A 17,201-nucleotide genomic window follows, 5' to 3' on the forward strand; every position below is an offset into this window, starting at 1 on the left:
CACAGGTCTCTTCAAATTCAGACTGGCAGGACTTGCTCTAGTTTCTGCCTCTGATTGAGGCTCTGCTGTTACACATTAATTATTTTATTCCAGTAACATTATTATGCTATTAATTTTACAGGGTAACATCTGACCCTGAGGGCCGAACCGTTGCCCCTTAATTGCACATTAGGCCGAGACCCTCAAATCCCCTAACTACACTTGCCCGCTCTGTCTCCTTATTATTCCCCTACCTAAAACGAAAGCTGTCAGCTTCTATCCAAACAAATTTATAAGGACATACAGATTAGAACAGTGCCACAGAGAATGGAAAACACCAGGATCTGCATAAAACCCCCATATTTTATTAATAACACATAAATAAGCACATAAAACCCTTACACATATTTTTCAGGTAACACCACAAAGCCACCTTACAGTAACTCCAGAAAAAAAAAAACCATCTTGCTCCAGAGGTCAGCGCAAACAGACATCACGTCCAGTTTCAGGCAACATCAAGACCACACAGGACTTCAGTAAAGCTTGGTACAGTTATCAGAGTGGATTTTCACCAGTCTAGCTCTTACTGGTTCAATGCTATGCTGTTGAAGCCACTGACAGACTGGCTGAATGGGTACACAACCTAGTTTGTCCAAGGAAAAAAAAAATTTTTAGACTATGCAATAAGCTTGTTGCTGAACCACAGGCACGAAGATTTTCCCTTTGCATTTTTTAAATCAGGTGCTGATAATTCAATGCTCTATTGTCTGCATATCTTGATTAACATTTTGCACCATGCTTTCCACTCCAAACAGACTTGGTGGCAAATTAGTATTTTACGCCAGTTTATTACAGTCCTCTAAGAATCATTAAAGACATTTCAGAGAGTCACCACTTTGGCACAAAAGCCAACAAGAGACAATAATCAACTTAGAAAATGCTGCCTTTCAAAAGAGACTATGACGCCACTTCAACAGTGATGATTTCACACTTCCCAGTATCTTGATCTGTGCAGGTAACGTGCAAGGACCCATCCCTAGATAAAAGAGAAAGGTATGTTTAAGACTGTCTCAGCACAAAACTTAGTATATTACTGCATGTTCCAGAGAGGATAAATCATAGATTCAATGCAGACCAAAGGAGGAAAAATTAGCATAAAAATATTCAGGGAAAAACACACTTCAACACAGATTCATGTAATTAATTTTGTTTTATGGAGTATTTAGATATGCACTTCTTGCCCTCCATTAAAGCAAGTATCTTTTCTATGTATGTTGGAGCAGACTCAGGAACATGTTTAAATACTGTACTTAAGTTTTAGTATATGTTTGTGAATAGAATATGCAGTAATATTCAAAATACTCATCTTGAGAACTCTTGAGTAACAACCAAGAGATAAGCACGTCTTCTCAAAGCATGAGAACTTGACTTTTAAAAAGTAGTAGTAGTCTTTAAATACCAAGGATCTCCTTCAATGTGGAAAATCTTAGTTTTCAAAATCCAAGAATTAGAGACAATATTGAATCTTACTTCATCTAGACATAAGTCACGCTTAATATTTAGATAGAAATAGATGTGGTCTAGTGAACTTTCTCTATCACTATCTTTTTAACCTAAAAATTACTAAAAACCCCTTTAAAAAATAATGCAGGTTTTCTGCACTACACAGTTGTGTATATAATCCCTAAGTTTTTTTTTTGTTTGTTTGTTTTTTGTTTTTTTTTTGTTTGTTTGTTTGTTTTAAATCAGTGCTAAGGGCAAACCTCTGTATGACTAACAAGGTATTTTACAAGTCTATTAAAAGAGCATTAATACACCTGACAGTTAACAGAAGAAAATGAAGTATTCTGAAGTCAAATAGGAAGTAGTAATTTAGTTTTTCAGCAACATCTGGACAACTTTCATATTATTTATAAAAGCAGTATGAACTTCAGGACATTCTTCAGAAGACAAACATGCTCTGACTACTTTGAACTGCACCTTCTGATATTTTTATGTAAACTATTTAGATTATTTCAAATGAGCCCAAACACTCCTATAAAGGCCCAAGAAAGTTAATTTCTTCAATATCATTCCCCACCCTGCTACAAGATACTTCATGTTCCCACAATAAACAGGTAATTCTATAAAAAGTAGATTTATGAAGCCTGTTTTCCTGTGGCACTGTTTCTCATGCTTAACAACCCTGTTTCTGAAAGGACAAAGCCATATGTTTTCATCACAAAGGGTGCATATGAGAAATCCTTCATGGATTCCATCACAACTATAAATTCTATTTCAGTTTTTCCTAAGAGTGTGGGCACTCAACAGAACTACCTGACCCCCTTCCACAGGAAATCCAAGATCCTGACTGCTCTCAAGCACGGTTAAAATGATCAACAGTTTAAAAGTTGCTAAAAACTATCTATACAACTGTGTTCAAGTTTTATTTCTTTAGGAATCAAACAATGAAAGCACAGAAATATAGCACAGAAACCACATTCCTACAGCATTTACCCCTGCTAGGGCACAGCCCTGTAGGCATTGAAATGCTGACATTTCTCAACACAAAATTAAACATTCTGTAACAGGAGAAAAGACTGCTTGCCAGAAGTGTGACATAGCAAGTTAAATAGCAGAACAATAAATATTTTGTATACCGTTTCATAGTGAGAACAGTTAGTATATCATGTAGGCCATCCTCCTTTTTATCTAAATCCTGGAGTATAATCTATTAAGAAAAAAAAAAAAAAACAACAAGCATGTTATAATATAAAGTTCTCTAAATCCTCACACAGCAATTTAATGGAAGTGACACAATAGCTAAGGCGTGCAATTCACTCTGTTTAGCATCTCATATCAGTAATTCAACATCAAAGTATGCCCCAGTGGACTTCATTCATCTGTAGTGCAAATTATGCATTTTTAGCTATTTGCACTACTGTTTCAGTGGTTTTGTTTCAGGGTCTATCACTAAAATAGCTGGAGTACCTACACCTCCCATAGACTACAATAAGAGCTGAGCATATTCCTTTACTTAGGATCAGTTCTGTAATTATTAAGGAACATCCTTTCCACATCCCCTTATAGATCTTTGGGGATGACCAAGGTGGAATAACAATTTTCCCAAGTATTCCACCCATTTCAGCCACATCTGCCGCCTCCCCAATGCTTTACATGCACTGAAGCCAAAGTAAGCATATCACCACTGTTTACAAACAAGCTGTATTCTCTCAATAGGTTGACCCCTGAGTAGTATCTTTTTACTGGGTCATCTTATCACTGTGAAAAATCACATGTGGTATTTAATACCAAGACCCTGTCCAATCTAGGAAGGTCAAAAAGTCACCAACAGTACATATACTAGCTACATCATTAACTCCAGCAGTTTTATTTCTAAAACGTTGAAGATATGCACTACTGGAATGACTGGTTATGATCTTTCATCCCAGGCAAGCTTACCACTGTAGTGCCAAACATCAAACCCAGCCAGCTATTTTACAAATTCAAAAGGGAAACTTCCGCTTCTTTAAAAAGTGCTTCAATACTTCATAACACATTTATAGAAGAGCACTTAAAGAATGTTTCCAAAGAGATGCATGTCATTCTAAGTTTGTAACAAGAAGTTTTGATAGGGGTGGGATTGGTTTCAGTTTTACTTTTTTTTTTTTTTTTTTTTTTTTTATATCCACTTGATTTCCAAGTGGTTGATATTAAAAGTGCATATGAATCTGTATAAACTCACCTGTGCAAATTTACCTTCTTCATTCATGGGACTTTTCCCCAATGACTCGTATAGTTCAAGGCATACAGAAGAAGTGTTTCCAGGAGCATGCAGGGTGTGCTGCCTTCGAGCTGGTAATGGTGTCCCTGATGGAAATAGCACTGTGAATTTGTCAGCCCCTGACTCGTCTACTCCCTTTAAAAAGAAAAAAAAAGTTCATGCCTTTCTCTAAGTACTTTACTGAGCTGGAAGTGTTACAACAGTGCTCCATAACAAACGAAATCCAATATTCATTCTCTCTGCCACATTTAACATCACGGCAAGTAAAAAAAAAAATAATTCCTATAAATAAATTTAATTCATATAAATAAATTAAAAAGTCCAGCTACTATAACACAGCAAAGATAAGATCTATCTCCCCTTAAAATCAGTTTTTCCTATAGATATTTTGTCAATAAACCTAAGTTGTCACTTACTGCTGATCTGTAGCACTAATAATAAAGCAATACTGTTTCCCTGACATCAGTCATACACAGGCAGTGCTATATATTCATTGCAGGAGTAAAATTTTGAGTTAAATAATTTTAGCCTTACCTTAAGAAGAATATCTTTGGCAGAACACTCGATAAGCGCTTCTTCTTCTAACAAAGGATTCTCTTTCCCTAGCAGAATTCCTGCCTCTGTGGCTGCACCAATGGGAATAACTTCATCTGGAGGAATTGAATTCAATAATTCCACAGTTGGGAAAATGTCTTTGATCAGCTGCTGTAGCTTCGGGATTCGAGCAGACCCACCACATAGAACTACCTGAAAAACATGACTTAATGATTTCAAATCTTTCTTCCGACAGATAAAACAGGCCACAACCTGCAATACAGAAATGCAAACTGCTCTGGGATATTTCATCCTCCATAGTTGTTAAAGAAAGAATTGATGCCATCTTTGCTTGTCTTCTGTTACTTCTGTATTTAAAAATTAAAGGAAATAGCTTGCAAGTTGGAAATGGTGTCTTGAAAAAGTGTTTCTTATAGCAAGCATCAGCTAGATGAAGTAATATTTTAAAAATTGAGGAATTAATCATAAAGTAACATCAGGTTGGAAGGGACCTCCAGAGGTCATCTAGTCCAATCTCCTGCCCAGAACAGGTCCAGGTACAGGAGGTTGCTCAGGACCTTATTTCCATGGATCTCAGCTCCATAGACTGTGGGCCCCTGTTTCAGTGTTTGACTACCCCCACACTACCAAGTCTCTTCCTGGTATCAAAAATTTCCCCTAGTTGTAACTTGTGTTGCTTGCCACTCACCCTTCCATCATGTACCTACAGGAAGGAGTAGGTCAGGTTTTGTCTTGATTAGGTAACTGTAGGCAGCATTAGTCTCCCCCAAACCTCTTCTTACAGGTGGGCAAACCCAGATCTCAGCCCAAATCATCTCAGCAGCCCTCCAACCTGACTGGCTCCAGAAGGGCTGTACCTTTCTCCTGTGAAGCCCCAAAATGATGAGACTGTATTTGGACAATCTGTCCAAGTACCAAAGAAGGAAACAAATGCTTTCCTACACCCATGGCTACACCCTTGCTATTACGGCCTGGCACGCAATTGGCCGCCTCTGCTGCAGAGGCAGGTCGCTGACTGCTCTCAAGCTTACTGACTGTTAGAAACCCCCATGCCTTTTCCTCCAAAGCTGCTCTCTAACAACTGCCAGCCTGCCCTGCTGCACAGGATTATTCCGTCCCAGACTCTACGGTTGCCTTTGTTGACCTTCGTGATGTTTTTTCTCTATTGGACTAGATGATCATTGTAGGTCCCTTCCAACTGAAGTATTCTATTATATACATTTCTCTCACCTTTTTTGACCCCTCTGAATAGCAGCCTTGACCTACAGTGGTATTGATTGCTCCCCTCATTTTGGTACTGTCTGCAAACTTACTGAGAGCACATCCTACCCCATCATCTGTGTTTATTAATAGACATTAAATGGTATTAGCCCTGGTACCAAATCCTGAGGGATGTCATTGACAACCAGCTGTCCCTCACAAGAAAAAAAAAAAACTCTTAAAACCCTTCTTACAGTAACTTTTTTGAAATCAACTAGGTCTGGAAACAAAGTTAATTCCCACTTTTCATCATGTAAAACAACTTTGGAGTTGTAAATTAGGTTCATTTATTTTTACATTTAAATTGTCTCCCTTTGCCCAAGCATTAAGGCCTGAGAGAACAGTACATTGGACCACCTAGAAAGTACTGCCACCAGAAAACAAAAGACATTCTCTCAACAGTGGCCTGGGATACTTAATTATTCTACCAGCAAAACTCAAATGTGACACAGCAAACACTAGTTAAGAGTCTGAAATGGCATCAAGTATCATTAAAAGCACAGGCTAACTTTTTCTATGGAATTTATATGCCAATTCCACCAACAATAAATGCAGCACTATTTGCCACACACAGGTGCACCAGGGTTGAGATGAAGTTACTCTCTTACACCAAAGCAAAAAAAACCACATTTGAATTAAACTAGTAATGTTTGCTACTTTACTCACCATCTTCGATACTAAAGCACTCTATGGTTCAGCATCCAATATGTTCTTAAACTTAAGCTAACAAGGCGGAGCATAGGCACCAAGTAGACACTAAGCAATTTGTTCACCTTGTAAGACAGAAGTCAAAACTCAGGCTTTCTTCAGAAGTGTCAGCAAACCTCATCCAAAGCTTAGTGAAGGCAGAAGAAAGTCTATATATTAAACTCCAAGAAAGTACTTTTTGGCTCTACCAAGAGTTACACAAACACACCAAGTAGAGACATCCTCTACTATTTATTCAACATGCGGCAGTAAAAACACATCATGGACTCTGACTCTACCTTCTACTTAACTTCAAGTAACCAAAACCAAATCAAAGACACGAATCCTAAAGACCCTAGGTCTACATATTTTCTTGGATCTGATCCAAAAATGCTTAAACACATCATGAAGTAATCTCCGTCTGCAAGGAAAACAAGCCCAATAAATATTATTCTTGTGGAGTTCTAAAGCATACTACAGACAAGTGATTTCTGTTATTACCTTATTAATATCATCTGCTGTAAATCCAACTTGATGCAAGAGCTTTTTAATTGCTTCTACACATTTACTAAAAAGCGAAGAACAGATAAGTTCAAACCTGGCCCTAGAAAGGAAAAAAAAAAAAAGTGTCATCTCATCTATTAGAGACAAATACCTGAAATGGAAGAACAATCATTTTTAGAATATACTTTGGTTCTCTAGCTGTACCTGGTACTAAGGGATTTTTGTAAGAAATGTAATTTCTCAACTATTAATCCTGATGGAAGTGATTTTTGTTGTGAAAATACCAGCGCTATTGATTCCATCATTAACACCTACATGGAATGCACATTCATTCTTCTTCAGTATACACTAGAGAAAAAGCAGTATTACTGTCTTGACAAAATACAGTATTGTTGTCTTCACTCATATGTGAAAAAATCCTGGAACTGCTTCATCATCTTTAAAATGGAGACACAAAGACAAAAATGTGCCTTTTGAATTTCTAGAAGCAAATCAAGCTGTGTCCCGATTTGCACACAGAAAGCAGATTAAACAAACTGAAAAACAAGCTTGTGCTTGCTTCAGGCTCTTCCAAGCCTGAAGAGAAAGTTTTCACAGAGTCATATGATAGAATGGCTTGGGTTGGAAGAGACCTTGAACATCATCTAGTTCCAGCCCCCCTCCCACAGGCAGGGACACCTTCCACTAGACCCCGTTCAACCTGGCCTTGAACCCTTCCAGGGAGGGGGCAGCCACAGCTTCTTTGGGCAACCTGTGCCAGTGCCTCAGCACTCTCACAGGGAAGAATTTCTTCCCTACATCTAATCTAAACCAACCTTCTTTCAGTTTAAAACCGTTACCCCTCATCCTATCACTACATGGCCTTGTAAAAAGTTTTACTCTGTACGAATACAGCAAGTGAAATTCTGCAACACTAACATCCTTATCTAAAACTGAGCCAAAACAAGTTACACAGTATTGCTTCTCAGACTTGCAAACACATGGTGCCTTATCTTACCAGATCCAACTGCCACAGCAGTGGATGCACAGTTCTAGAACTGAAGTCTGTTTCATTTTGTTAAAGCTGCTGCTGGATCAAGAGCATTCACAAGTGGCTGAATGTTTCACTATGAGATCATCCCAAGAGAGAAAAGACTTAGAGTAGGACACAGCAGTATGAACAAAAAGACAGAAAGTATCCTCCTACTCCAGCTGTCAAACAGAGGCAACATCAAGACTTCCATGGCTCCTATCATTCTGAAGCTCATTTAGATGAAAGAGTCCAAATTTTTTATTTTCTTTAAGAAAAATCTAACAAAACCAATAAAAGCAGGGGGAATGGGACACACATGGACCCACCTTGAGTAGTTACAGTTTATATTTCCCTTTTATCAACTACCAGACTCCAAAGATGGGGTCTCCTTGTGCCTTTTTACACTTTACTTTCTAACCCTTAGGGAAACATTGTTAGTGTTACTACCCTAACCACTACAGATCACATAACAGAATCATCAATATGAAAGAAAGCCAAAAGAAAGTTGGTCTTCTATCTTACTTCCATTTCTAAAATTAACAGCACCAAAAAAATCAAAGATTGTTGAACATCCTAAATACCACCTAGAAACCATAGTTTTATATAAAAGTAGTAGCGTCAATATTTGCTTTACCTGGACACGTTGCAATCAAAATCCAATCCATCATATAATGAATCTACAAAACAGTTCGCACTTCCCAGGGTAGATAAAGAGTGCTTTGCAATATCAGCGCTGTTCATTAACTTCATCATGGCTCTGGGATTTCCTCTAATATCATGTTTACAAGACCTATATTTAAAAAAAAAAGAAAAGATATCAGTTTAGAAAGGCAGGTGCTTGAGTGATAATTCTAACTTTCAAAAGGAAAAAACAGGCTAAAGCTATTGAACATTTTTCTTCCTGTAGACATTTCAGTATTATGTACAATGCCACTATTGAAAGCTCACAAAGAATAGAAGTGTTGTCTATTTCAATTTCAACTAAAGAACACTGTGCAGAGGCACTCTGAACTCAGGCATCAGTGTTTATCATACAGATTTAAGTCTTTCTGAACAAATCCTGTAAGTGACTGCAAGGAACAGCATGAAAAGGTCTGCTAGTTAACTGATTTTTAACCACAGATTAAAAAGAAATAGAACACTGAACATTAGACATACTATCTTGTTGACTTGTTTCATCCGAACAATCTCCTGTGATAGTAAACAAGTGACCACCTCACGATCACTAGGGCTAATAGTAATGCATTTGTTTGGTTTTGTTCATCATAGGAAGATGTGCCATACAGACTTCAGTCTGATGACACAAGCCCCTCCATGGTCCTTTATGCCAGCGAGAAAAACAAACAAAATCCACACAGATGATTTTCCCACCATCCCAAAATCTCGTGACTGAAAGGATGTAAGCAGCCTGTAGTCACACATATCACTTGAAACACAGAACAGTTCACAGCTGAGCCCTTATAGTTCAACACCAATTTCAGGCAACACCTACCCTAAACAAAGTATTTCCAAGTTTTCCTCCTCAGCCCCCAACAACTGACTGTTACTTTAATATCTTTGAGCCATTTCACTCGCAGACAGCCTGCTAGATCTGACAACCTAATATGACTTTTTTTTTTAAAGCAAGCATAAGATAACAAAGTGCCTCTCCTAACAGCAACTTTTTTTTTTAAAGCAAGCATAAGATAACAAAGTGCCTCTCCTAACAGCAACATACTTGGAATTCAAAACCTACCTCTGAAATTCAGAAGCTAAGTGTTGTGCTAGAGCTTCTGTGAAGCAAACTCCACCAATGCTGTCATCTGTGTTTGTAGCAAGCACGCGATATATTCCACTGTTTACTTCTATGACTGTGATAGAAAGTGATGTTCCACCAAGTTTATAAACCAACACATTGCTGCAAGTTAAAAAAAAAATTGAAAGTAGCATTAATAAGCCATCTGAAATTATGCTCACTCTGACACACTGCCTAAAAGAATTACCACCACACAATGTATTGCAGGTTTTAATCAGTTTTCCCAAGAGAATTTGATTAGTTGTGTTTGTATTTAATTCATCTTAGTACTACTGATTACTTGACAATGTCCCCTAAAGATACAGTGAGATTAGCCAAAGTTTTTCCTAAAACACAGTTGAGAACTGAACATTACATTCAAGATCATAAGCAGGAATTGTATGAGAAGGGTAAAAAATACCAGGAAGAAAAATACTCAACTGTTCGCGCTGACAGCAGTCTTTGCTATTTTGAAAATCTTGTGATTTATGTGAATATTCATAAGGAAAACTCAATGTACCTATTAACTCAAGAACTCTGCTTTAGTTCTAGCAGATGTAAAATTACCCCATCTTCCACAACTAAAAAACACCTGTGCCAAAATCTGTTTAAGAAGGAATGCATTTTTCCTCATTCCAATCAGCTCATTAAAGGGTAACACGGAATCCGCAGACAGATCTTTAAAGACAATTCTAAACAAAAACCAAAACAAAGGCTTTAAAACACTACAGCTTTACAAATAATAAACTGTTGTTGGCTTTAGTGAGTCAAAAAACTAGCCTCAAATCATTAATTTTGTATTGACTGCTACAGCAACACAGCATTCCCTCATTTAAGACTTCTCAGGATTTAAGTACAGCAGCTTAAATTTAAGAAGTAAAATACTAGGATTTTACCTTTTCCCAGTGGGCGAATCTTGGCCAATTCCATAAGCTAGGAGAGCTGCAGACGGTTCATGAATTAACCTCATAACATTAAATCCAGCAGCTGCAGCTGCTTCCCTGTGGTAAGGCATAACAGCATTTCATTTTACTTTAATGATTTCACTATAGTCACACATGCTATTAAGATTTCATCTGAACTATATATGCCACCAACTCAGAACTTGGGTACAGCATGGTATTAACAACGCAAAGTGACTGGAAAAGAAAGGTATGAAGAAGTTCAGTTGCTACTGTGTTCTTCAGGTACCTGGATCTGCTGTGTGCGCATTGTCAAAGAAAACACTGATTTATCAGCCTACATACCCCATAAAAAAGAGCAAAACCCTCCTCAACTACAAGATGAAAAACCCCACCCTCAAACTCAGTAACTTATCTTTAACTGAGTATTAGAAGTTCTCGGTACATTATTTCAACAGGTATCATGCTAGGAAAATTGATTTTACTTCCAGATCAGGTTACCATACCTCACTTTTAACAGTTTCTTTACATGTTTTCTTGAAACTTCAGTAATCCTGGGACTGTCCTGCAAGATGTTTCCTCCACTTTGAGGTTATCATGAAACTTGCATACCAAAGCAATAAAATCTTTCATTACATATAATGCAAGTACCCCACTCACTAATGTTTTATTACCAACTTTAGGTGTCCTTTAATTATTTCATGACAGTTAAACATAGGGGCTTCTACATATCAGAAAGTAGAAACAGACGCTGCCAACTATGCACAACTTTAGGTCTACTTATGTTTTCATATGGAGGATCTTCTACAGCAGAACTTTTTCCAAACAGAACTTCCAAATAGAATACTGGTATGTGTTCTGTATCTGCTCTCTGATAAAACAGTCCTCAATAACATCACGTAACACCACTTGGTTTGGTGAGTATTGTTATATGAAGGGGTGGGAAATTATGGAGGAGGGCTGGGAAACTATTCACATTTCAAGGGGGACACTGAAGATCTGCATCTGAAATGACACAAAATACCCTCTCACTTCAATTGATTCAGAATTTCACTTTGGTTACAACAGTGAATTCCATGAAAAGTCAGGATTTAATCTTCTGCTTTCATATTTTCACAGTTCAAATAACATTCCAATGTCTTGACTGATAGTCACAAGCTGAAGTCCAGCAGAATTCCCACGGCTGATCTGCCAGCCGGTCTGCTTTAGGCACGTTAAATAACAGAAAAATCTTAATCCTCTTACCCAAGGGCATTTTTCTGATTCTCTCCAAAATCAAATGGTACAGTGATAACAACGTCATTTACATCTGAACCCAATGCAGACTGAGCAGTTTCTGTTTATAAACATAGGCAGAACATGTTGATTAAAAGCAAAAAAAAAAACAACCCACAATATACCACAACTTAAAAATATGAGGACAGCTTAAACTAAAATATGATACGATTTTACTTATTATATACCTTTCATTTTACTGAAAATTAGTTTTGCTACATCTTCTGGGTTAATAAGTTTATTATCTATTTCATATTGAAGTTTTCCATTCTTCTCAATTATCTGTAAGCAAAACCAACATACCTTTGTTAGATATGTAACCTGGGTATTAACATAAAGTAATGTTTAATTCAGTTTCTATTCAAAGTAAAAATCACTGGACTGTGTGACTTTCTGCATTAGTACTCTACCATAAGAGAATAAATGCTTCCAAGGTGCTCAAAGTTCACCAAAAAACTTGTATTATCCAACAGACATGACAGTGACATTAATATGGACTTAAAGACTCCAGACTTTCTATCAAGAAGTTTGCTTTAGTACAAATGCAATGTTTAAAATAAAAGTACTTGCTTGCTTATATTCCTTAAGAAAAACCAACAACTGTTTATATAAGCACATCGATACGAACAGTTAAAAACCAGAGGAAAACCTCATTCCTTCTTTAGGAATGTATTTTCCAGGATAATTTTTCTCTTGTTTTACAAAAAGGTTTCTAGTAACAAGCACAGTATTATCCAAACTAAATACTAAGATTAAATCAAGTGGTGAAGCATTTTTATCACAAGATGCTGTAACCTGAGCATCTTCTACCAGTGCTAAGAAATACCACAACACTATCACCCAAATATAACAATCATCCCTTTTGAGAATGGCCAATAAACATATACATGTAATTTTTCTGTTGGACTACATTATGATGCCATTTCTAGAGCAAGGGTAAGTCTCTACTTTCTATAAAGAGAAACATTCTATATAGCAGCAAACAGACCTCATATAATGAGAGCTGATCACTACAGAACATGAACATGGTGTGGCACAAACAATGCCAAGAAGAAGAGCATAAAATGATACGTGTTATTCTAGGAACAAGAAACTAGATCATACTCACTGAACATTTGCTTTCTGCAATATATTTCTCTGCCTGTGGGTCACCAGAGCTGTCCAGACAAATTAAAAATAACAAAATAAATCACATGCTCAAGGGTAATTGTACAAATTAACCTTGCTGGTATTCCTTTTAATGTCTACAGCATATGAAGTTATACTTCAGCCAAAATTCCTGTTTCTACTCTATGGATATGTTTATACAAAAGAAAACCCAACTGGTTTGGGTTCTGACTGCTGATATCTTTCAATCTCCTTTCCCCAAATTAATGATGAAAAAAATACTAGTTAGTGAAAAGGGAAAACAAAAAACAACACATTGTTTTAGCCTGCTTTCCCAAATAATCATTATAAAAGATTTCAGTGGTACCTTTGTTGCATTGGCTGAAATGGCGTGACAGCAATAAGCTGACCATTCTTAAACCTCTACTAACTATGTAAAGCCCTACATTTGAAAAGTGCTGAGAAACACATTAGAACAGACATCATCTTGTCAACTCCCTTCAATGAAAGGGCTATAATGCACAGCCAGGTTATCACTGAAAAGTTTTACTGCATGTCTGATGTTAAACTTAAACCAACAAGTTCTGTCCTAGCATCACTGTAGCTGCACAGCTCCACTACCTGAAGAATCACAACTGGCATTACATCAGTGTGTTCCACAGTTGTAATAAAAGCAATACAACGTTTCATGCAAATGAGACTACAGTGAATTTTAGCCACAGGAAAACATCGAGGCAACAAAACATTTTAGTTAAGAAACTTAAGTATATATCAAAAGCATATACGCAGCTTGTTAGTAAATGTCACAATTTTATTTTTGCAGACAAATTCAGACATAAAATACTACACATCTCTTTACTCCTGGAGTGAAACGTAATATAATGAATTTTTAAGATATGACTTACCCTCCTGTCAATGCCAGTTTAATTTACCTACTGTCACACTAGATTAAAATATCAGTGCTGAGATTATGCTTCACTGACCAGTTTTAATGGGGAAAAGTAAACTTCTCACCTTCCCTTTCACACCTGTTCTCTTACCTTCGGCCAAGGATCTGCTTTACTTTCACCACAGTGTTTGAGATATTCCTTATTCTGCTTTGCTTCGCAGCTAAGCCAACAACCTGAACGAAAAAAAAAAAAAAAAAAAAAAATAATTAGGCAAGAGGCAGAGCTGCCCTCCTCTCCCAGCCCCCAGGGGCAAGGGCAGCCTCACCTCCTCGCTTTCCGAGAAGGCGACCACGGCAGGAGTGACCCTGTCCCCGGCGTCGTTGGCGACCACGTCGGCGCGGCCATCCTGCGGACAGAGGCACCGCCCGTGAGCGCCCCACTCGCGGCGTGAGGGTGAGACGGCCGAGGCCCGGCCCCCCCCCCCCCCCCCCAACACACGGCCCACGACCCCCCGCGTGGGGAGCGGCCCCTCTCACCTTATAGACAGCGGCGCAGGCGCAGGTAGCGCCCAAGTGAACCCCGATGGCCGCCATGGTCCCCTGGCGCGCGCCCCACCGCGCGCCCAGCCGGCCCCTCCTCCCGCGCCCCGCCAGTCAACGCGCACAAGCCAATCAGGGAGAGGCGCGCGCGGAAGTGCCGTCATCGTCGCAGCCGCCGCTGAGGGAGGGATTAAAAAAAAAAAAAAAAAAAAAAGAAAAAAAGAAAAAAAGAGCCGGAAAACACGGGTTAAAATGGGGAAAGGGGAGCGCAGCCGTGCCGTGCGTGTGCGCCTTAATGTCGGCGGCTCCTGCTGGGTCGGCAGCAGGCAACGGAGCTCATGGCGACGGTAGATTCTGCCGGTGTCTGTGAGGCGGTCGAGCCGAAGCGCTGATTTTGCGTGATCTCCCCCGGCGTGGCCGGCGTTTGAAAGCAAAGTGCGGTGCCTCCTTACCTTGCGCTTCTAGTGGGGAAATCCGTCTTGGCACCACCACAGCGAGGGGCGAGGCGGGGGGGGCGGAAATAAAATTGTTCCTCATCAATCCGGGGGGAGGAATTTAGTAGCGTTCACACAGAATTCGCTTCGTCCTGGCCAGAGCTGCCGGCGTGCTGAAGGCTCCTCAGATTTCATGTAGCCCTATAATGGGCGCAGCAAAGTTTTGTGTGCAGGCCACCTTGTAGCTGCGACCTCTCACTGTAAAGATGGCAGCGCTTCTTTAGGTCTGGGTGCTCATTCGTCTCTCATTTCCACAGGGAGTCTAAGCGCTCTGCAGTATCACCTCACTGCATCATTCTGAAGTAAAGATTGTTCTTGTTCTGCTTTATATATGATATGTTAAAGATTAAAGGAATGAATCAGGATCACATTGAGGTGAAAGGAACTACCTGGGGTTGCAAAGGGATTTCATGTCCCTAAACTGATCCTGGGCTTCTTAAGTCATGGGGCAATTTTCCTTTCAGTATCAAGCTTGCTGAAGTCTGATCAAAGGCTGAAGCTCAGATTGCCAGCAGTCTATGCTTGGGAGATCATCACAGTGTTGATAAAGGCAAAACTGGTACAACTGAAAACAATACCTTTGAAAGTTGTTCAAACTGTAGCTCCTTTCTGCCTCTTGGAGAAATGAAAAGAGAAGGGCTGAGCAAGAGAGACCTGTGGGGACTGGGGGAAGGTACTGTAGAAGAAAGCAGATGGAAGTGATGCTTTTGGCAAAGAAAAGATGGAGGGAGTCTGGGAAGAGACACTGAAGATAGGAGAGTAAGGGAGAACACAAGCCAAGGATATTTTCTTGTGCTTTCCCCTAAATACTAATACCAGTTGCACCATTTATGACAATACACTGGTGATTAGGACATAAACCATTATGTGTAATATGTGTGTCAAAAAGTGTTTGTGGCCACACTGCTAAGCACATCCACAGTTATTTTCCAGTCGTCGTTATGCCATGGACACACAGAAGTTCTGCTTATCTTAACTAAAGCAGTTAATGTTCCTTCCAGGTGTAAGCAAACCTGAGTGGAAGCAGTCAAGAAAAGCCTTGGCAGAGGTTTGTGGTGGCCAGTAGTGTTGAGCAGTGAAAAGCCCTTGTTTGTCTGTGTCTTTCCTATCTTTTTGAGTAGTGTCCTTAGCTAATGGGAAGCTCTGAGGTTGCACTGAACTTGAGTGAGCTGAGAGATGGGGTGAGCAACCCACTTCTAAAAAGAGGAAGAGGCTGCCCTGCTTGCTATGGCAGTTTTGTAAGTAAGGGAAAGCTTTAATATGCTTGTTGTTCATTAAAGGTGGAGTTGGGGAGGCGAACCCTGGTCTGAGCAGCACTCTGGTTTCAGGATGCAAAAGAATTGAATCTTTCACACCTCCAGGAGAGCTATCCCTCTGAGATAGGAGGAGATAAATCCAGCCCCAGTCTGACTGGAGTCTGCACATTTCCAGCTACCAACATTAAACAAACAAGCCCACGATGCTCCCCCCTGGAACAAAGCCCTCTGATTTAGCTAGGTACTCTGCTGAAACCTCTTAGGGTTCTTTCTCAGCTGACAAACCAGTGGCACAGCATCAGAGCTGCCCTTTCTCTCCCAGTCTGTGGCACATGTCTCAGCCATGCAAAAACCAGACCGGCCACTGTCAGACCAGCTGTTAGCACAGTACGAGATGAGCTTGCCCAAGCTCCTTCTGTACCGAGAACTCACAGGCAGCCTCAGACACTTGAATGCAAAAATGGATCCCCCTGGCACTGTCCCTAGCCCTCTGACTGCAGGAAAATCACAGAGATTACGTGAAAAAGGTGGTAACATCTGCTGAGCTATTTAAAGTGGAAGCAAGTGTCTCTATTGAACAGACCATTTTGTGGCTGGTAAATAGTATATACTCTAAAATGTCCCTTGGGGTGAGGAAAGAAGGATGAGAGAACGTCTTTTAATTATCCTGAGCATGTTCTGACTTAATTCTTAGGAAATTAAGCTCCAATTAGGCTAGAGATGGCAGCTGCAAGACCATGGCCTGTGATATGTCCATCCGGGGAATATGAGTCGATTCTCAGGAGAGCTGTGGGACAGCTCGGCTGCGGGGGGACCTGGGCAGTGGTCCTCCAGGTGGGACTTCCCCCCCCGGCTCCGATAACAGCCTCTTCACCAGGACAGTGTGAGACTGTACAGTCCTACTGGAGATGCTGACATCCCACGGAAAACTTCCAGCCTCATTGCTTGCCTTCATAAAGGCGTCCGTGAGATACTGTTTTTTTTTTGCATAGGAAGAAGCTTCTCAAATTCATTACCTAAATCCCCCCTAAATAATTACATTGCTTATTTTGGGCACAGGAATACATGCAGTTGGGAGGCCTGTCTGTACATCACCCCGAAAGTCGCTGGGTTTGGGTGGAGCCTGTAGGCTATTTTGGGTTTCTTGTAACACTTGCCACTCATTACAAAAGGCACTTGATAAAACATCCTTGATAAAGTACCC

General features: G+C 39.7%; 1 protein-coding gene across 3 annotated transcripts; it reads right to left on the minus strand.

The window, feature by feature from the left end:
* Nucleotides 1–324: 324 nt before the first annotated feature.
* On the minus strand, nt 325–14,350 carry HSPA14 (heat shock protein family A (Hsp70) member 14). 3 transcript variants are annotated; one of them, XM_042792887.1, is made up of 14 exons: nt 14,245–14,350; nt 14,034–14,114; nt 13,859–13,941; nt 12,820–12,868; nt 11,900–11,993; nt 11,682–11,772; nt 10,431–10,535; nt 9,496–9,657; nt 8,395–8,550; nt 6,746–6,848; nt 4,277–4,489; nt 3,704–3,877; nt 2,619–2,689; nt 325–1,015 (listed from the first exon to the last, which is right to left on the minus strand). In XM_042792887.1, the coding sequence occupies exons 1-14, from the start codon at nt 14,299–14,301 to the stop codon at nt 937–939; spliced, it is 1,518 nt and encodes a 505-aa protein (XP_042648821.1). In that variant the 5' UTR covers nt 14,302–14,350; the 3' UTR covers nt 325–936. The 3 variants fall into 3 exon arrangements, 2 of the variants coding, with proteins under 2 accessions (XP_042648821.1, XP_042648822.1); XR_006165348.1 differs by having other exon boundaries at nt 971–1,015; nt 3,704–3,828; XM_042792888.1 differs by lacking the exon at nt 14,034–14,114 and having other exon boundaries at nt 14,245–14,346.
* Nucleotides 14,351–17,201: the final 2,851 nt, after the last annotated feature.

The sequence above is a fragment of the Tyto alba genome, unplaced genomic scaffold (genome assembly GCF_018691265.1).
Source record: "Tyto alba isolate M040663 unplaced genomic scaffold, T.alba_DEE_v4.0 Super-Scaffold_2, whole genome shotgun sequence".
NCBI classification, from domain to species: Eukaryota; Metazoa; Chordata; class Aves; order Strigiformes; family Tytonidae; genus Tyto; species Tyto alba.

Excerpts from the sequence above, each read along its gene's own strand:
- HSPA14 (XM_042792887.1), bottom strand. The coding sequence starts at position 14,301 with ATGGCGGCCATCGGGGTTCACTTGGGCGCTACCTGCGCCTGCGCCGCT. Across the intron at positions 11,773-11,899 it reads AATTTTCAGTAAAATGAAAG|AAACTGCTCAGTCTGCATTG; the intron begins GTATATAATAAG and ends GTTTATAAACAG. Across the intron at positions 3,878-4,276 it reads CCAAAGATATTCTTCTTAAG|GGAGTAGACGAGTCAGGGGC; the intron begins GTAAGGCTAAAA and ends TTCTTTTTAAAG.